Raw genomic sequence first — 22615 nt, forward strand, 5'->3', positions numbered from 1 at the left:
CACGTGGACAACTCCCAAAAGCTTCAAACGTACTACGATAAGTACACCGATTAATAATAATAATTATAATAATAATGGATTGGATTTATATAGCGCTTTTCAAGGCACCCAAAGCGCTTTACAATGCCACTATTCATTCACTCTTGCATTCACACACTGGTGGAGGCAAGCTACGGTTGTAGCCACAGCTGCCCTGGGGTAGACTGACAGAAGCGAGGCTGCCATATCGCGCCATCGGCCCCTCTGGCCAACACCAGTAGGCGGTAGGGTAAAGTGTCTTGCCCAAGGACACAACGACCAGGACAGAAAGCCCGGGGATCGAACTGGCGACCTTCCGGTTACAGATACGCTTCCCAACCCCCCTGAGCCACGGTCGCCCGTGATTACATCACACCGAAAGCTAACCCAATCTACGCCAGATATAAGTTCCATGAAAAGATGCAGGGTGAAAATTAGGCATTTGAATAGTTTATTACAGAACTGAAACTGCTTGCTAAAGACTGTGGGTACCCAAATACAGATGAAATGGTCAGGGATTGCATCGTATTTGCCACTAACTCGCCACACGTCCGAGAAAAGCTACTCAGCCAAGGCGCAGAGCTCACGCTAGAGAAAGCTATAGATATAGCACGATCACACAAGCTAGCAAAGCAACAGCTAAAATCTATGGGCCACTCCAGGGGCCAGGAAACTGTGCACGCCATTGGCAGGAAACCGCACAGACAAGAAAATCAAAAGAACACGCTAATGACACACTAAAAACGTACAGTTATTGTGCCGGACAACACAGTAATAAAGACATCTTCCCAGCAAAAGGAAAACAATGTGCAAAATGCAAGAAAATGAACCATTTCGCAAGAACATGCAGGTCAAAACTCCCTTCGCAGACAAATACCCACCCCAAATCAGTACACACTGTGAGAGAGAACATAGAAGTGACAACTGAGGGCACAGATGAGGAGCAAGACTGTTTCTACATTGATAGCATCACCATAGAAAATGAAGGAAGAAATGATGAGCAAGCATATGCAGACATGCAACTTGTTTTCCCCCCACAATTCCCGAACACAATTCCAGCCAACATGTTCCAGACACTCTTCCCACATGTGACACTGAAGCCTGTCTCACACAAGCTCACAGATTGCGGGGGACACTCAGCGTGGTAAGTAAAAGTAAGTAAGTAAAATTTATTTATATAGCACATTTCACAGATAAAAATCACAAAGTGCTTTACAATAAGATCAGACATACAAGTTTAAATTAATTAAAAGCCTGTTTGTATAAAAATGTCTTCAGCTGCTTTTTAAAGGAGTCAGTAGAGTCTAGACAGCGTAAAGACAACGGCAGAAAGTTCCACAGCCTAGGTGCCAGTGCCTGAAAAGCCCGATCCCCACGTGTTTTAAACCTAGTACGTGGGACCACCAGTAGCCTCTGACCTGAAGACTTAAGTGCTCGGGATGAAGCATGAGGTTTCAACAGGTCAGAGATATACTGGGGAGCTTCACCGTGCAGAGCTCTAAAAGTTACAACTAAAATTTTAAAATGAACCCTAAAAAATGGGAAATGCCAGCTAAAATGCAAACACAAAGACAAAACCCGCACGTTGGAATTCCATGTTGTTAACACAAGCGCCCCACCTGTATTAGCAATGAAAGCTTGCCGTGACCTAAACCTGGTCAGGATCGTGATGGCAGTGACGGAGGAAAGAGACAAGACAACTAACAGTTCGCAGGCAATACTAGACGAGTATGCTGACATATTTAAAGGGATAGGAGAATTTTCTGGTGAATGCAGTTTCCATGTAAACCCAGACGTCGCACCCACAGTCAGCCCACCTCGTTGGATTCCCATCGCTCTGCGAGCCCGACTCAAAGACAAGCTCAACAGCATGGAAATGAATCAAATCATATGCAAGGTCACAGGTCCTATGGACTGGGTGAATGCACTTGTTGTCGTGGAAAAACCCAAGACAGGCAGACTCAGAGTATGTCTGGACCCCAGACCCCAAGACAAGGCTATACAAAGACCCCATTACCCTCTACCCACCTTGGAGGATGTCACCACAAAACTTGCTGGGGCCAAGTATTTTAGTGTTTTGGACGCCAGATCAGGCTACTGGGCCATTAAGCTAAGCCACGAATCATCTCTGTTAACCACATTTAATACTGTGTTTGGCAGGTACCGCTTCCTCAGGCTGCCATTCGGCATAATCTCAGCCCAGGATGAGTTCCAGCGATGCGTGGATGAGACCTACGAGGGCCTGAGGGGCGTGGCAGCCATAGTGGATGACGTGTTGGTCTTTGGAGGAACCAACCAGGAGCATGACGACAACCTGAGGGCCATGCTGCAGCGCAGCAGGGAGAGAGGTGTAAAACTGAACCCAGACAAGTGCACCATCTGCGTCAAAGAGGTCAGTTATTTCGGTCGCCCATTGTCACATGAAGGACTAAAACCAGATCTACAAAAAGTAAAAGCAGTCCAAGACATGGCGCCCCCACAGAACAGGGCATAACTGGAAACAGTGCTGGCTACATCATTACCATAATGGTAATGATGTAGCCAGTATTGAGCCGAATGCTATGTTATTAATGGATGTTGCTCAGGATGTTTATTCTCGTAATTTCAGTTGCCTGACAAATTTTACAAGCCTGAGTTGCTTTGTTGTTTTGTTCTTCTTTTTTTTTTTAAGAAGGGAGATGTAACATGTGACCTATGTTTGCATCAGCCACTAGATGGCACTGTGTTGCTGCAGAGTATGTATTTTACCAGCGAGCAAGAAGCACCGGGAAAAATGGAAAAAGAAAATAAAGTGGAATCGGAGCAGAGATCGGTGTGTGCATTTAATAAGAAGCTTGGTATAAAGACAAAGATAATACACATACAAATTCTGGCACGTCGACTAAAATTCCTGAGTTTTGTGATCATTTTATTCCATCAAATGACTTTACAAGGCCTACACCACCCTTGAAATCTCCAAAATTGGTGTTATTCCTTAAGAGCTAAATGTAACAGATTGTGTTGTATCTCCCTGGAGCAAATGCTGTTTGTAAATAAATGGTACCGGTACCAGTCCATAGCACAGGTGTTGGGGACCGCTGCTCTAATGTATATATAAATGTTATGTCAGTTGTTCTTTGGGGAGTCCCTGAGGAGTATAAAAGGTAAATTCCCACAGGACTTAACACAGGACATATCATTACTTCAATTCATAGGACCCACTCTAGAAAACCAACACAAATAATAAGTGGATCAGTTGCATCTGTTACAGCCATTAATGATTTACAAAATTTTCTACAGTTTTCACTGAAAACTCTCTCTAGGGACAACAAATACATGCACCTAGGCCTATGTCATGACAAAATAGAATGGAACTTCTTATGTGTTCTTATGTGTTCCATATTTATTCCTAACAGGTTAGGGGTTACTGCAGCTGATGGATTATTTACAGAGGAACTCTCTAATTTGAAACATTGGCTAATGAACCTGAAGAGAACGTTGGCACAGAGACTTCTGTCTGAGTGGCTGACTAACAAAATTTTTCAAACGAAAACAAAACACTTTGTTGGTCTCTCTGATCACAAGAGTCATTCTAGCTTTGGCTCTCCTAACGTAGAGTGGATGCTGTGTAATCCCCTGTATTAGAGGCCTGTTTGTTAGAACAACTGAGAAATTTGTCTTTCATCAAGTGGCTTCTTTAGCTGAAAAACAGCCTGCCTCTGAATTAACAATCCTGATATATATCGTATACCTAACTGGTTACCTCCCTATCATGATTTTGTAAATACACATTCCTTAAACAGTGAATAAAGTGAAGATATATATAATTTTAAATGTTTTTAGTTTTTAACTTTTAGAATGCCTACAAAACAGCTAAGGCTGTTTCATTTTCAAATTCATGATGTGTTTACTTAAAATCCAGATCTGTAAGCACTGATGTTTTAGAAAGTTTTTATTATTATTATTGATATCTGTTATTGAGTTTTATTGATACCTATTAAAAATACTTGGTATGTGACAGGAACTTTCTTGAACAAAGAATGCATGTGTGAAAATTAGAAAGAACGGGTCTAAAAAGTGCCAGCAAGCTGTATTCCGGCATTATTAATATCAGCAGGTACCTATATGACTGAGAAAATTACTCAGTAATAAGTAAGCTTTTATCAACACAAGTATAAAGGAGCTGCTTATTATTTTCTGCATTAAGGCTGTTATGACAACTTTTCCATGCATACTGATCCCTTTGTAAAGGTTTTGTTCAGTGAATGTCAGAATGAATTAGTTTATTAAATGTTTGTTCAAAAGTTATTTTGTTTTTCCATGGCATACAGTGACAGTGAAGGACAACTAGTAATTGTAGTTTACCAGCATAATTTGTGAAAATAGGACCACTAAGCTCAAAGGGAAAAGCATAAGGAACTCTACCCAGGAAAAGTATTTAAAAGTTATTCTTGTTAGTTAATCTGAAGTAGTAGGACTCACTCTGGCCGTACTGACTGTACTGATAGCCGGCAGCAGCCACAGATGGGTCCATGCTGTAGCTGGTGGTGCTGTATGTGGGGGGACAGTAAGACTGGGAAGAGGGAAGGCTGTCCACCGTCTTAATGGAGGCCTCAGCTGAACGCTGGCTGCAGCTGGCTGAAATACTGTTGGATGAAGTAGAGTCCAGAGTGCTGTGGAGAGGTGAGATTGGGAAATCGTGCTGTGTTTGTGAGGACACACCACTGGAGTTACTCAGGATGCTCATAACCTGCAAATAAAGAGAAGATGCATCAGAATTTACCACAGGCAACAGAGCAAAATATCTTGAGGACCACTAGCTTATGCATAAGAATAATTCTTAATCATCCTGATGAATACCTAAGCTTTAATTTGTTGCCACCAAAAGGTTATTGGTTCTCACAAGATATGCTGTCACATGATTTGTCAAAGTTCTTTCTCTCTGCAGGTCACAGAAAAAGGCACAAAATACAGTTTATAAAGTTGCATATTCAGTGTGGTTTTATTATTAGCTTATGCAGCCAAAGGACCTGTAAGCTCACACCATGGCGAGGCCTCTTTCATCTCATCCATCCACAGTTCACAAGAACAGCTATTCCTCTTAGACCATTTGTCAGAATTTAATCAAACTTATAATCAATGATCACATAATAGATTTACATCCAAACTATCCTCAAGGTCAAGGGCATTTTCCCATTTTCATAGCATGATGTCCATCCACAATAAAAGCAAATTCTTGTCCCTGATGTAGTGAACAATATTAAAAAGCATCACATCTTTGCTTTTTGCAAATGATCATAGTTTCTCTCAGTATCTGCACAGGGAGGAAGACCCTGGAGCACTCATATCCAGTTTGACCTTCCTATATTTCTCATAAGTTGCAGACATGTTTCAGAGCATAGATAGAAAGTATCTGAATAGGATTACACAGACATACAGTGGTTAGCACTGTCACCTCACCACAAGAAGGCCCTGAGTTTGACTGCTAGTCGGGACCCTCCTTTGCATATTCTCCCCGTGTCTTTGTGGTTTCTCTCTGTTTTTTCTCCCACGGTCCAAAGACATGCATGTCACTTAATTGGTGGAATCGGCTCTAAGTGTGAATAGTGTCCTGTTTGTATATGTTAGACCCATGACAAACTAGCAACCTGTCCATGGTATACTATGGATGGACATTTAAATCATAATCAATCAACGTAACCACTATTGTGACCATCCTACTAAATAGGTTTACTGAACAAGTATAAACAAACCACTGGAATTCCAGATATGTGTCTAGAAGAATATAAACATAGTGGGAGATATTGTAACCTGTAAACTACATGTTACTACTGAATTTAACAACGCACACCAACAAATAAACATTATGTACAATTTAGACAGGACACATACATACAGTACAAGATTCATCTGGAAATGCTAACAATGTGATTCTTTTTGTTTTTTTACTTCTAAGAAGCAACATTCACGCAAGCATAAAATGGTTTACCATCTTTAATGTGAATCTCATAAGCTTTTCGAATAAGGCAATTTCATATCAGAAGAATCATTCTTCACTTTAGCTTGGACAATTTTGGCTCGGTTAGCTCCTGCAGCTACTAGAAAAAAAGTTGAAAAACCTTAACATATTAAACATACCCAGAAAGGTAGGTTCTCACTTCTGCACTTCTTTTGCACTTCAGACCCAGCGACACACTCAGACAAAAATTGGTTTATCCCAGGTGTGAAACTCCCAAACATAAGCCAAAACAACATAGTGTATGCTGTACCGTGTAGCGAGGAGTGCTCAGACCTCTACATTGGAGAAACCAAACAGCCACTTCATAAATGCATGATACGACATAGAAAAGCCACCTCGACAGGTCAAGACTCAGCTGTAAATCTGAATCTAAAGAATAAGCATCACTCTTTCAAGTATACCAATGTTTACGGTTTGGACAGAAAAGACAGATGGTTTGAAAGAGGAGTTAAAGAGGCTATGTCCACTGTGGATTCCGATCTTTGAACAGAGGGGGTCGCTTACAACACCAAATGTCTGCCGCCTGCAATGCAGTTTTGTGATCCATTCCCAGGTGCATCAGGTGATCGCAAAAGATCGCATGATAGGCTGAGGCAATGTCTCACGATGGTTTCACCCAAAACCTCTGCTGGTAACGATCCATGTGTTTTTACACACCAGATCGTATTTGATATTTTAATTCAAAACACACAACAGCAGCTCAACACACTTATGTTAAGAGTCTTTATAAAGACACAATGTAAGATGTAGAAATAAATGGCTACTCTACCATACTTATCCTGTTGGCACTGGAAGCTGCTTGAAAGCCTTAAGTTGCTCCTCCATTATTATCTATTCATAATGTGCCTTGATAATACACATGTGAGGAAAAAGCGCACACACAAAAATAGGATAATCAAAAAAGTGGAATCAGTTTCTTTCAGCTCAATGTCGAAATGGATCAACTCACGAAGAAGAGTTGTGAAAAGATAAGCATGAATAGGTTGGACTAATGGGAACTGAACATTAGAAATGGCCCACCATAATGACTCCAAAACTTTTTACCACATCATCATCAAGTAGACTGAAGTAAAAAAAATAAGGTTGATGTCCCGACAAAGATAAAAATGTGAATCTCGTGATTCCCAAAGAATGAAAGGTGGACCCAAGCATCCCCTCTGACTTTGAGAGACAAGACATTAACTTTGCAGACAAAGCCCAGGAGAAGCTATGGCAGAAACATGGCAGAAGGGTTTGTAATGCTATATAATAAGTAGTGTTGAACTAAAATAGTCCTAGAAGATTAGCAGAGAAGAGCTTTAGTCAAGATTCTGAACAAAGGCAAACATCTGAAATGGCTCCAGGGAGGGGGTACTTTGCCTACTTTGCCACCCCCAATCCTTCCCTCCCCATCCCCAACTGCCTCCCTCTTCCTGCTCCATCACACCACCACAGATGCAGGCCTTTGAGGTACAGATGTGTCATTGAAGTGCAGGAGAGGCATTGCTTTCCCTTTCGGGTGGGCACACTAAACAGCGTCCAGAGGACAGTCTGTTTATTCAGCCTCACGTCTGGTGCTGGTGCCCACCTCTAAATACATTTAGACATTGTTCTCTGGAGGGGCTGTGCTGATACCAGCTGCTTTCTGGCAGAGAGTATCATGCCCCTTCCATGTTTTAAATGCACTTTAGAACAGAAAGCTGCAACACCACATACGAGCGGCCGGAGTGAGATATGGGGTTTTCACACTCCTGTTCTCTGTTCGCCATCTGGGGTGGGGGGCCGGGAGGAGGAGTTGGCGGTCTGATCGGGGTCTGGAATGCTGGGCTTCCCTGCTGCTGCCCGACCGGGGGCAGTCTGCTTTAGGGCTGGGTATCATCACTGATTTCTAGAGTTGATTTGATTCAATTTGATCCAGGATTCGATTAGATCCAGGATTCGATTAGATCCAGGATTCGATTCGATACAACTTGAATTGGGGAAATTTTGCCCCAGACAGTCATAAATATTATAATCCTGATCATTTTTCAGTACATATCCATATTTTTATATCAATAAAAAGAAATCTGACACTTGTGAGACTTTATCAAAAGTGTAAGCATCACAGCAGATGCCTTTGTGTCAAAGTAACTGAGCATAAAACACAGAAAAACATGAGGGAGATTTTCCTGGCCTAGCTTTTTATGGCAGATAACCGCCTTAAAAATATTCTGCAGTAGAACAAAAACTGAAGAAAACCGTGAATCATCATATAAACATTACCTGATGCTGCTGAAGTGAAGCAGACCCAAGTTACAGAGGTTTAATTAGAGACACAGCTAAGTGTTTTGCAATTTTGCATAATTTTAAAAAGTTTAAATTTCTTCAGTATTGAACAGTAGAAATGAGAGTTTCTTGTCGGAAGTCAGTGGCTGACAGCACTGTACATAACAGTAGACTGGTGGGTAATAAGCAAGGAATAATGCAGAAAACAGAGATTTTTAGATGGGAAACTGTTCTTGAAGTACACTGAGAGAGAGCAAGAGAGAGAGAGAGAGCTGTGCATGAAGTGTCATTTTATCGTGGTGGAAGCAAAACAGCAAAAGTAAGAGGGAATTCATGACGAGGTTTATGTGAAGCGAAATGTGAAGCGAAGTGTGAAGAGTAGTTTGGACTTCTTTGGTGCTGGTCAAATTTGATTGGAGAGTGATGAAACCTGCAGCATCAGAATCTAGCGCAAAAAAAGACGTAAACACAAAGCACGGACCCGACACATCAGAATCTGCAAGCTGTCGGCTTTCAGCCCCGATGGCGTGTCCATGTACGTGCCATCAGGTGAGAAAGCCAACATCTCACTGATTCTGATGCGTCTGGTCTGTGCTTTGTGTTTACATATTTTTGTGGAATCTGTTTACCTGCTCTCATTTACTGTTTCAGCTGTTTGGTGGTTGTCGAAATTTTGTGAAGTTTTAACCTGAGATTCTGGCATTTCGGGCAAAATAAATTTATATTTGAAAATTGATTCAGGATTTTAATGAATCAATATTACGCTATTCAAGCTAGAATTGATTTTAATAAGAAAATCGATAATCAAAACCCACCCCTAGTCTGCTTGTCTCCACCTGGACCTGGGGGGTATAACATATGTTTGGGGAGTGTGAGTGCGTATACAGTGTTCATTTCTGTTTTTCTCCATATTGGACGACTATTGACTGTTGACTATTTGTATATGTATGCATGAGGGTGGGAAGGCATGTTTGTGTCTGTGTTTGCCTGTTTATGTCTTTGTGTCAGGTTGGGTCTTAAACTCCACTTCTCTGGGAACATCTCAGGCCCCCTCAGGTGTGTCACCCCCCACCTGGCTGATGTCCCCACTTGTCGGGTGCGTTAGTGGTTCTCCACTGAAACACAGTGGAGTCTGTCACCGCAGCCCCCTGTGGCTTCTGCACCGTACCTGCTGGGTGACCCGCCTCAGCTCTTCTCTAGGGTGGTGGTGCGGCTGCCCCTCCAGTTTTCATCCTTGGGCTCTCGTGCCTCCAGATGTCTGGTTTCTGGATCTCCTCCATGTGTGCTTCACCCGTGTGCACGGGTGTTCACAGACACAAACTATTTTCCTTGGCTGCTGCCTCTAAGCATATCGAGCATTGTCGGTCTTGTGTGCCACTCAGCATTCAATATTTATTATTCACTGTTATTTATAGGTTGTTGCTGTGGTTTCCCTACTGTTTTTTTTTTATTTTGCTTGTTTTCTTTTTTCCAGCAGATTATGATTTTTAGTCTCTTTTCTCTCTGTCTCTCTTCCCCTCTGTTTTTCTTTCTCTCTCCTTTTCTTGAACTTCCATCTACGTCTTTTTCTTGCCTACCCCCTGGTCCTGTCTGTTCCAATTGTAATAACTTAAAAGTTTGAAAAAAATATGTTTTTAAATAAATCAATAAATCAGTCAATTAATGATAAAGATCAATTAAGTGGACCAGTATGGCAAAGCCTTAATGATCTACTTGGGAAAATCAAATCTGTTGGGGATTTTTATTGGGCTTTAGACAATAATTCTGATTGCTACTGCCGGACGGGACAGGCAAAAAAGAAGAAAAGAAAAGAAATGTCGGTACAGATACTATATTGGAATGAGATTATTCATTATATTGTTTCTCCACTGAAGAACACTGAGAAATTTAATTTGACTTTGTGAACATCACACCAGTTTTATGTCATGGTAATTGTTCTAGCCAAAGAACAACTATTTTATGCTACATGTACACTCATTCATGCTTTACTATAATGCACCACTTACTGTCAGGTTGAATGTTTGTTGTGAGCAGATATAGCAATTGCGATTAAGGCTAGTGTTGCTTGTGTTGATAATATCTAACACAGTCTTCCTTTGAATCTTAGGAAGTATTTGCAAAGCATTTCAAGCGTATCAGTATGCATTCAAATATTTGATGCAATCAGAGGTAATTATGCCATTTTACTAATCAATATTTTTTGTTAGGCCAAGCATCTTCAAAATCCCAACTCCCCCATCAGTTATAAAAACAAATCAAATTAAATTTCAGGAAGAAATCTTTGCTTGTCAGACAAATTCTAAGAAAAAAATGCAATGTAATCTAGTTAAACTGACAGACAAATATCTTATTTTGGGACAGATAAGTGCCACTATTCTGTTACCGTTATGTCAACAATAAAGACACACTCAGCAGTAAATCTCCTTGAGTAAGTCACAATATCAAATAACCGCTGTGAAAAATACTGCAACTACCCTGACTCATTGGAGACAAGTGCACTCTTTGGTCATGATACAAGAACTTGTAAAAACACAAGCATTTAAACAGAAAAGCAGATGTTATTTCCAGGTTATAGTTAATATTATCTGTAGTCAATCAACACCCACATTTTATCCAAACCACAAGAACTAGAGAGGCTTAACACTTCTCTACCCACTCAGTCAGTCAGACAGAACTCAGTGGATATGTTTAGTTTTTACTGAGGGGGGAGGAGAGGGTAACACTCTAAGTGACAAATAAAGAAAAATATATCCTACAAACATCAGTGGGTATGATTTAAATTCCTCAGCTTTTCTGGCAGCTTTCTTGAGTAGGTCTTGCATTTTATTTATTTATTTTCTTGATAAAGCTGCTTGGTTTGCGTCTTGCCAAACTAAAGCAGCGTCTGTTTTTCAGGGGATTTCCAATTAACACCCCACACCCCCATCTCGTATCCATTTCTCATTACGGGAATGATGTAAATATATGTGCTCATCCTTTTTGATTTGTTGACATGGTAGCATGCCAGTTGACAGCATGCCCAGTCAAAGGGCTTAGTACTGCAAATTTTAATAGCAGCTGAGCCTAGTATTAGGTACAACTGTCATTGATATTCAGGTGCATAGAACTATGTCTCCATGTCTACACACTGTAAACTGGGGCGCTTTTTTGTAAGTAATATTTAATTGAGGATGGAGGTGGTTGGTGTGTGTGTGTGTGTGTGTGTGTGTCTGTGTCTGTGTGCGGGGGGGGGGGGGCTACAAATGCTCCCATTTCTTGAATAAAACTCAACACATTTCCTCATTGAGGAAGCAGAAGCATATATTACAGTATTGCTGGGGGTGGATGGTGTGCAGGCAAGGCCCCCACACCCCCCATCCCACCTCCTTATCTCAGGCCGACAGTTGTCAGGAATCACGAGCAGAGGCCTGAGTTAGTGCGGCAGGCAGGCCTGGGGATATGGATCAAAGAGACAGAGCTGGAGAACCAAAGAAGCTCTGATCCCCCAACACTGAAACCCACTCTATTCTATCCTTACTCACCCACTCTCCCTCTCTCTCCATCTCTCTCTCTCTCTCTCTCTCTCTCTCTCTCTCTCTATCTTTCACCCTGACATCAAATGGCAAGCCAGAGAGCTTCACCATTCCAAAGCAGGCTAAATCTTCCTCTCACAACAAATTGGAGAGAAAATGTGAGAGGAGAAATGTGTTGTCATGGTGTGCTGAGGTGTTGGGGTCACTATAGGAAAATAATCATTTCATCTTTCAAGCCATGTCACTGAATTTTCTGACCTGATAAAAAGGTATTCGTGAAGCATTTCTGGCTGCCTGACTGAAAAGAAGAAGAAAAAATCCTCACCATTTAGAATGCTGTAAAACAAAATTTAATTTGTCCAAAAAACAGAGTGCTGCTTAAAAAAGGTTTCTTTTTCAGAGAGGTTTGAAACAGCTCTGTTTGTAAAGCTGTGAAATTGTCCCTATTTACATGCAGTGCCATCACAGGGATAGTATTTCACACTGTCATTTTGTCTGTCTGTCAGTAACTGTTGGAACTGGGATGTACTCAGTCTCAACATGAAAGTCCACCTCTAATTCTTTCCCATTCAATTTAAGAGGAGGTGGTGCAGAAATGGCTTGTGTGAATTACATTGCAAATGCAATATAGCTGTTTCAAATTGAATTACTGGCTGTCAGACATACAGCATATCGTCTTCCTGCCATTTTGAAGTGAAATCTTAAGAAATTCTCCCTGCATTGTTATCTCATGTAAATGCTTGGGAACATGATGAAAGGGTCAATGCCAGTAAAGCCATAACGGAAACCCTTCAGCCGGGACTCAGAATAGACCGAGAGGACAATAAACAGAATCCAGCAGCCTTTACTGCAGGCAAATTTCATGTCAGGAATGAATACTGTTTCAGTCAAATGAATTTACTAGAATGGATTTGAATTTAAAATTTGATAAGATGTACTCCACAGTGAACTGATATGTCATGGCTTTGTTTTACCATAAAACAGGCAATAGTATAAATATACTTGAAAGGATGATACACTTATTTAAAACTTATCATTTAAAACTAAAGATTTAATTTTGTTAATGAAATCTTCAGGCTGCTTAAGATTATCCAGTATTTCTTAAACTGCAAACAGTAATGGGGGCATACCTGCTAATCAGTCTTTGTTATTAAAGAATCTCTCTAGAACTTATTGTCACCTCAGTGACACTACATATTGCTCATCTCAAGAGTCAGTTACAAACCATTAGTACTGTGAGCCCACCCCATCCAGACAAATAGTCAAAGTATCAATGCTTTCCCCCCCCACCTGGACTTGCCTCACTGTTGGCCAGGTTTTGGTTAAACAGGGAGGAGCATGCTTTTTATCCTTTCTAAGGTTCTACCATAAGGAGGAAGGGGACTCTCATCATTGTCACTCTCTACTTTAACAGGGCAGTTCCACATTTTCATCTCAAAACACTGCTGCTCAAATTCACTATATTGCCAAAAGTATTCACTTGTCTGCCTTCAAACACATTTAAACTTCAGTGATATCCCATTCTTAATCCATAGGGTTTAGTATGATGTCAGCCTATCAGCTTCAACTCTTCTGAGAAGGCTTTGCACAAGGTTTAGAAGTGTGTTCATGGGAATTTTTGACCATTCTTTGAGAAGTGCATTTGTGTGGTCAGACACTGAAGGCCTGGCTTGCTTTTCTGTCAGGTTGATGTCAGGAGTCTGTGTAGGCCAGTCAAGTGTTTGGATATCAAACTCACTCAACCATGTCTTTACAGACATTGCTTTGTGCACTGGTGCTCAACAATATTGGAAGAGGAATGGGCTATCCCCAGGTGGAATTATCTTACTAATACTGTTGCTTGCTATTTGTTACAGACCATACAAGAAGTTTTGGGCGTCAGTTTTGATGACTAAAATTCTATTGTTTTATTAGTTCATTACTTTATTATATTTATATTTATGTAGCTTGCCATCACCAGTGTGTGAATGTGTGTGTGAATGGGTGGATGACTGGTCCTTAGGGACTAGAAAAGCGCTATACAAATACAGGCCATTTACCATTTTACCATATTTATTGTTTTATTAGTGCATTAATCAGTTGATATGTGTGTCTGTGTATTGTATCCTATACAGTTGATCAATGTAGCTTACTAATCAAGCAAAGTAGTAACCTGATAACTTATAACTCTACCCGCTTGTCCATTTAATCTAACTTCTGGCTAAAAAGGAACAATATGCCAAAAACACAGCTGTTTCAAAATGTTAAGTCTGTGGTTTTGTTCCAGTAGCCAACTTCTCATCAGTATTTATACCGATTTTTATGTATGTACAGTAGTCCCTCATTTATCGTGGGAGTTATGTTCAAAAAATAACCCGGGATAGGTGAAATCCATGAAGAAGCCGACTTTATTTTTTACAATTATTATAGATGTTTTATGGCTGTAAAACCCCTCACTACACACTTTATACACTTTCCTCAGACAGGCATGAGCATTTTCACACGTTTCTCTCTTGTTCAAACACTCTCAAAGTTTAAACCTTTGTAGAAAAATAAGTCCAGTATTATAGAAATCAAAGATCAAACCCTGTTTTCAGAATATGGGAATAGAGCAGCTGCGAGAGAATTCAACATTAATGTATCAATGGTACGGAAGTAGAGGAAGCAAGAAGAATGAGTCGAATAAAGTTTCCATCCATCCATCCATTCGCTTCCGCTTATCCTTTTCAGGGTTGCGGGGGGCGCTGGAGCCTATCCCAGCTGTCATAGGGCAAGAGGCAGGGTACACCCTGGACAGGTCGCCAGTCTGTCGCAGGGCCAACACACAGGGACAGACAACCATTCGCACTCACTTTCATTCGCACAGTCACACCTAGTGACAATTTGGATTATCCAATTAACCTATCCCCACAAGCTCGAATAAAGTTTGACTTATCTAATTGTTTTATTTTGCTTAATGCGCCTTATAATCCGAAAAATATGGTAACTTCCACCTTCCTTTAGCATGTCCAGAAGTCCAACTTTTTGTGTGATGGTTAGCATCTTACTCTGCCTTTTGGGTTCTACCGCAGGAGCCTTTGACGGTGCAAAACGTTTCGTCAACATTGTTGTGTTTGTTGAACTTACAAACATACAGTACAGCACTTCAGAGTCACACTGCTAGCGATCGAAGATTTATGTAAATTTGACAAGCTGAACGCATTCTGTACTGTACAGGAGACATGGCAAGAGATGATTGACAATCCTCTACAGCCAATCAGAACGCAGAACACAATGCGCTGTATTAAAAAAAAAAAAAAAAACATGGAAAATTGCACACAAAACACGAAACAGCGAGGTGAAGCGTTATAGTGAGGGACCACTATACACACTCTGCACAAACTTCCTTTAGTCTCCTTTCTTATCCCTATCTCTCCACAACAACCTTTGGTCGCCAAATCATAATGTTCCTTCTCCTGTCAATAAAAATAGGAGAAGTGGACTTCTGATGATGTCATGGATGGATAGATAGCCAAACTTCTCAGCTCTCGATAGTCTGCAATAAAATCCCCTGAAATCTAACAAGAATAGTGCTAGAAATTGTTCCAGTGGTATATAACTTTAGGGTGATTGATATGGGATGAAACAAAAGAGGTGGTTATTCCAAGAGTGAGATGCAAGACGAACAAGAAGACATGCATGACATGTGAAGACATGAGGCTGGAAAAGATGTCGTCAGTGAACCTCCGCAGTCTGCTAGAGACTCACTCGATTGAAAATATAAGTAAGGAACTAAAAGAGCTTTAAAAAACACATCAAGAAACCCTCCAGTCTTTTGGTGAGAACCTGAGAAATGACATGAGGAAAGACCTGGATCATTTCAAAAATGAAATCCAAACATGCGACTGGAGAAATGGGAGGAGTGGGGAATAGAGGCCGACACAGCTCTCATTAAAAGTTTGGAAGGACAAGAAAGCCTGCAGGAAAAATTACCAGAACTAGAGTCAAGATTGAGGATGAATAATATTTGTATATTCAGTGTTCAGAGGAAAAGAAGGCGACTCAGCTATCAAGTTTGTGCATGAATTACTCGGGCGTGAGGTGGATCTTTTGGATGAGCTGAACCGCACAACTCATTAACTGGGACATCTGTGGATAAAGCCCCACCAAGACCCATCATTGTGAATTTGCTTTAATTCATCACTAAAGAGAGAATTTTGAGGGAGGCATGGAAAAAAAAAAAGATCCACATTAAAAATGAACAGTTTTCTTTTGACAACGACTACACAATGGAGGTAGTTTGCAGGAGAAAGGAATTCAACGAGGCCAAGAAAGTGCTGAAGGAAAAGGCCATATGAATCCATACTCCTTTCCACTGAATGAAGATTGTTTGGGTAAGCCGCACCCACATCTACAGGGTGGGCCATTTATATGGATACACCGTAATAAAATGGGAATGGTTGGTGATATTAAAGTCCTGTTTGTGGCACATGAGTATATGTGAGGGGGCAAACTCCTCAAGATGGGTGGTGACCATGGTGGCCATTTAGAAGTCGGCCATCCTGGATACAACTTTTGTTTTTTCAATAGGAAGAGGGCCATGTGACACATCAAACTTATTGGTAATGTCACAAGAAAAACAATAGTGTGCTTGGTTTCAACATAACTTTATTCTTTCATGAGTTATTTACAAGTTTCTGACCACTTATAAAATGTGTTCAATGTGCTGCCCATTGTGTTGGATTGTCAATGCAACCCTCTTCTCCCACTCTTCACACACTGATAGCAACACCGCAGGAGAGATGCCAGCACAGGCATCCAGTATCCGTAGTTTCAGGTGCTGCACATCTCGTGTCTTCACACCATAGACAATTGCCTTCAGATGACCCCAAAGATAAAAGTCCTTAAAAGGAGACCTTGGGGGCCATTCAACTGGCCCACGACGACCAATCCACTTTCCAGGAAACTGTTCATCTAGGAATGCTCGGCCCTGGCATGTGGTGGTGCACCATCTTGCTGGAAAAACTCAGGGAACGTGCCAGCTTCAGTGCATAAAGAGGGAAACACATCATCATGTAGTAATTTCAAATATTCAGTGGCCTTGAGGTTTTCATTGATGAAGAATGGACCCACTATCGTTGTACCCCATATACCACACCAAACCATCACTTTTGTTGGTCCAACAGTCTTGGAGGGATCCATCCAGTGTGGGTTAGTGTCAGACCAATAGCGGTGGTTTTGTTTGTTAACTTCACCATTCACATAAAAGTTTGCCTCATCACTGAACAAAATCTTCTGCGTGAACTGAGGGTCCTGTTCCAATTTTTGTTTTGCCCATTCTGCAAATTCTGTGCGCCGATCTGGGTCATCCTCGTTGAGATGCTGCAGTAGCTGGAGTTTGTAAGGGTGCCATTTGTGAGTAGCTAATATCCACCAAAGGGATGTTCGACTAATGCCACTCTCCAGTGACATGCGGCGAGTGCTACGCTGTGGGCTCTTGCTGAATGAAACTAGGACAGCCACTGATGTTTCTTCATTAGTGACAGTTTTCTTGCATCCACATTTTGGCAAATCCGACACTGAACCAGTTTCACGAAACTTAGCAAGCAGTTTGCTAACTGTAGCATGGGAGATGGGTGGTCTCATAGGGTGTCTTGCATTGAAATCTGCTGCAATGACCCGATTACTGCGTTTACCAGATATCAACACAATTTCGATCCGCTCCTCATGTGTTAACCTCTTCGACATGTCAATGGCTGTGAACAAAGTTACTTGTAAATAACTCATGAAAGAATAAAGTTACGTTGAAACCAAGCACACCATTGTTTTTCTTGTGACATTACCAATAAGTTTGATGTGTCACATGGCCCTCTTCCTATTGAAAAAACAAAAGTTGTATCCAAGATGGCTGACTTCTAAATGGCCACCATGGTCACCACCCATCTTGAGGAGTTTGCCCCCTCACATATACTCATGTGCCACAAACAGGACTTTAATATCACCAACCATTCCCATTTTATTACGGTGTATCCATATAAATGGCCCACCCTGTACAATAATGTAAAAGAGCTGAGAGAAGAACTGGGAAGATGGGGCCTTATGGTGCCAACCCTGCTTTCAGACACCTGCAGCGACTTCGGGACAGAGCCTTCAAGGAGGAGCAATGCACCAGCAGTGACGTGAGCCAAAAAACCACTTCAGGAGTTCTGGCAAGCTCTGGTACAATGTTTATCAATCACGCAGCACAAAACAAACACACCGATAGGACTGTTTCAAACTTGTTTAAACATCTGTTAATGTGTGTATACTCGAATAATGGAAACGCTGATTAAGCGTAAGGGACCTTTTTATGTTCTTTACTACGTTGGACTCATTTAGAATGACAGCTACTCCTAGTTTAGGTTTGTTTGTTTTGAAACAAACAAATCCTTCTTTAGAAGGAGACTAACGATCTCCCAATGGAATCATTGCAAAGGTTATTATTGTCTTCTACTGTATCTGAAGCAATATTTTAGTTCAGCTTGTTTATGTGTTGATTTGGTTAGTTCCTGTTCTGATTTTGTTCATGCAGTCTTTCGATCATAACTACAAAATGTTAATGGCATGAATAATCCCATTAAAAAAAGGAAGCTACAAGGAAGAAGCTAAGAGGGGAGTAGAAATATTGATCTCAGATTTTTTTCATGAATTATGCTGATAGACAGAGTGGAAGATAACAAAATAGGAAGAAAGGATCTGTTGGATCAATGTACTGTCTTCCTCAATATTCATCTAGTCAGAAGGACCAAAAACACACACTGAAAATTAAATGTGGGAATCTTAAATAATCAAGAAATGAAAGAAGAAATAAAATGCTGCATTGAAGAAAAAAATAGCCCAGTGGACGACATTATAATTTGCAACACAGGAAAAACATAAATGAGAAGAAAATGAACTGCGAAAACTGCTTTTTGAAAAGGAGAAGAGAAGGAAAATACAAAAAGCTGACCAATGAGTTAACACAGTTAGAATCTCAACATAAAAAAACAGTGAGGAAACAGCACTACATGTTACTATATTGCTGTTGTGTTATTACAACACGACAGCAGCTGGTCGAAGTTTTGAGTAATGAGCTAGAAAGGAAACTCAGATCTACTAGACAACTCTATTATGGGTCAGGATCTAAAGCGGCAAAATATCTAGCTAGGCATATTAAAAGACTATTAGTGCAGTTAATAAAAATAGATATCCATTAACAGACCAAATGTTGTTTGATCCAGAGGAAATTCAAAACGTGTTCTGTGATTGCTGCCGAAAAATATATTCACAACCCCCAGCAAAATGTGCTGGAAATAAACAAATTTCTCTAGCTTCTGGATTTACCGGCTATAGGAGAGTTACAAAACAGAAAACTGCTCTCAGAAATTACAACAAAGGAACTACTTAGTGCAATAGGCAAAACGAAAATGGACAAAGCCCCAGGCAGCAAATGGCATAAGACCTTTGGGAAGGAACGTCTCCAATTCTCCTAAAATCTCTCAATGAAACCATGACCTCGATACTCTTTAAACAGATGGAAAACCTCATACCTGAGTTGATAGATGAAGATCAGTCTGGTTTTATTCAAGGTTGACAGGCTCAAGAGAATATAAGGCATATCCTTCACTTAATCAATCATGCTCATGAAACAAAATTGGAAATGCTATCAGTAAGTCTGGACACAGAAAGGCATTTGATTGTGTTAGTTGGACGTTCTTGTACAAAGTCTTAGAAAAAATTGAATTTCAACCTCAATATATACAGTGTATTAAAGGTCTTTATAGAGATAAAATTACAAGGTCATTTAACCAGCTGTTTTGCTCTACAACGAAGAACCTACCAGGGATGCTGCCTCAGCCCAACACTGTTTGCTCTCTTCATAGAGCCATTGGCACAACTGATAAGACAAAATGACGGCATAAAAAAATTGAAGTAGGAGGACAAGAATAAATGGTGGCGTTGTTTGTGGACGATGTCATAGTGGCACTTTGCGAGCCAGACAGAAACTTCCTGAGGCTATTGAAATTGCTAGAGGAATTTGTTAAATACTCTGGCTACAAACTTAATGTAAACAAAACTCAAACTCTGGCTATAATTTACTCTCCCTCTTCATTAATCAGCAAACAACACAGATTAAAATGGAAGACTAACTCTACTACATATCTTGGCATGATAATAACAAAATCTTTTAAGGAATTTAATTATTACAAAATTAATGATCACATTAAGCTTGGTATCAGGCAGTGGTCAGCATTCAACTTACATTCCGATTTGATATAATCAGAATGAATATTTTCCCCAAGATTACTCTTCTATTTATGTATATTAATCTATTCCAGTCAATACCTTTCACTATCCCTGACACTCAATTTAGGCATTGGAACAAAAGTATATCAAGATTTATCTGGGCTGGCAAGAGACTAAGAATGCATTAAAAACACTCCATTTGAGGAGTTTGAGGCAGTATTTTTTTTGCTGCTCAGATGAGGTTTTTAGTCTGTGCATGTTGGCCTTATTACAAATCAAATGGAAAATAATAGAAACTAAAGCTGAGTCATTTTCAATTCAATCTGCGTTAGGGGATACAGAGTAAGTTTGTAAGTTAGTTCAGTCTGGAAGAATATATTGGGTTGCTTGACTGGCCTGCATTTGATTGTAAACCTCATCCAAAAATTAGGGAAGGAGTTTTTAAACAATGGAAAACAAGGCTATAACAGCACTATGTACATTAATGCAAAAAAGGCAATTTAAAAGGACTACGAGAGGAATTTAATCTAGATCAGCTAGACTTCTTTAGATATCTACATGTAAGGGATTACTTTTTAAAGAAAATAAAGCCAGTGTTACCCTTAGGAGACAAAACATTTTAGCTGAAGCCTACAAGAAAAAAATTTCTCTGGGGAAGAAGAATTGAAGATCCAAAAACTACAAATATTTAGCTAGAAGTTTGTTTTTTCATCACACCACAAATTAGGAGCAGATTCTCAGAATCATTGGAGCCGTGGTAGAGGCAGTGTGGGGACCTGTGTGCCAATCACACCCATATCTTTTGAACAACAACAAAAAAAAAAGGCCATTTTGGATAAAATTCAAATTTAACTGTATAAATTACTTAGATATAAAATACCTAAGTGTGAAGATCTTTCTTTTTTGTCATCTTAGCAAGGCTTTTGTTAATCACCAAATTTAGATCACTTGAACAGGGATATCAAATGGTATTTATATTTTGGAAAAGATGACTTTTCAGCTCAGATTAAGGGGAGAGAAGTTCCATAAAAAATGGCAAAAAATGACTTCCTACCTTTAAGGGACTCAGGATGCTGAGGATAAAAATTACTTATGATGTGTACTGTACAGATCATCATATGGACTTGTGAGCCCAGGCTCACACAGTGCTACTCTGCAAGCCATTTAGACCATTTAGATCAGAAAAAAACTTAAATAAATAAACAAACCTGCCACTCCATATGAACAGCAATATTAAACGGTTTTCGTAAAGCCATCCTAGGTGGGCTAGAACCAATCCCAGCTGTCCGGCAGGAGGCAGAGTACACCGTATACAGTACACCAGCCATTGAGGTGACAATGCTAACCACACCACTGCGCTGTAAAACTGTTAATTAACTGATTAATTTTGGATTCCATCTATAACAATGTTTTCTTTAATAAACTTTTTTTTCAATATAGTCATATACCGTTGTGAAAGACTGAAGTTGGTTAGTAAGAACAAGAAAAAAAACGTAATTTAAAGTATGTGTTAGCACATGTAGTCTAGAATTTTGCATGGGGATATGGATGGGCTACCATTCGGAAATATTCAAAATACTATACATATTATGTTTTGCATCAGATTATTGTCTCAAAATTCAATCTTGCTTTTGTTTTGGTTCAGTGAGTGAGTGGGTGCCTATATGACCTGTTGGTATGATGTTCTTTTTATGAAATCCTGTATTAGTTTTATGCCAGATATAGCTGGTCTCAAGCCTTCTAAAAGTCTTTGTCTTGTTAGTCCATAGAATCATTAAGATGGGGGTTTTTCTTTGTTTGTTTGTTTTGTTTTTGTCATGTGAGATGAGTTCTTGTATTCTTTTTGGTATCTTTTTTGGTCAACGGTGTGGTTTTTTGCCCATTCTCCCATGGATACTATAGATATCATTTTTGCCCAGTATCTTTCTTATTGTTGAATCACAAACAGTGATCTTAACTGAGACAAAAAAAGGCCTGCAGTTCTTTATATGTTGTTAAGTGTTCTTTTGTGACCTCCTAGAAGAGTCTTTGGCTGTGTCGGAGTACGCATTTTGAGACCTATTACGTCACAGCGACGCGACGACAGCGGTCCCAATCCGAAGTGTATTCCAAATGCATACTCCAAATGTGTACTCCAAATGCGCTGTCGATTTCCCCAAATTTGAAGTGTGGTCCGGTGTACACTTCGTGGTCCCATATGTCCCACAATTCATAGCGCGGCGGTGGGTATAAAAATATACGCCATTCAATAGTTGACCATAATCTTACAGAGATGTGATGTTTTTATGCATAATTAAAGTCAGTCATATATCCACAAACACAATAAGCTGAAAGTCAGTGAATGCTGCTCTGTTTACAGTCCTGAATATCACGGCACAAGCAGGATTCACTGCACTGTTAATGTTAGCTATGTTATATTGCTGCCTCTGTTCGGTGGTGTCGAGCCAAACGGACTTTAATGTGTGTTTGAACGAGCTGACGGTTCACTCGTTAAGCTGAAAGAAAGATGCTTTAATCACAGGAGTCACACATGTGTCCACTGTACCATCTGGGAACTCTTCTTGTTTAGCACTCGTAATAACACAAACACTAAATCCTCCTTCTCTTGTGCTGTTTTGTA

The 22615-nt window shown here is 40.2% G+C and overlaps 1 protein-coding gene across 9 annotated transcripts in view; it reads right to left on the reverse strand.

Annotated features, from left to right (window-relative positions):
• LOC146364366 (paired box protein Pax-7-like) overlaps positions 1–22615 on the reverse strand; it is a 97812-nt gene that overhangs the window by 24183 nt on the left and 51014 nt on the right. For all 9 annotated transcript variants that reach the window (XM_084918167.1, XM_084918160.1, XM_084918162.1 and 6 more), the window contains one exon: positions 4480–4747. In XM_084918167.1, coding sequence (XP_084774293.1) covers positions 4480–4747 — 268 coding nt within the window. The remainder of the gene's footprint in view (positions 1–4479; positions 4748–22615) is intronic.

Source organism: Perissodus microlepis, chromosome 20 (genome assembly GCF_051167445.1).
Source record: "Perissodus microlepis isolate ML-2025 ecotype Zambia chromosome 20, ASM5116744v1, whole genome shotgun sequence".
In the NCBI taxonomy this organism is placed as follows: Eukaryota; Metazoa; Chordata; class Actinopteri; order Cichliformes; family Cichlidae; genus Perissodus; species Perissodus microlepis.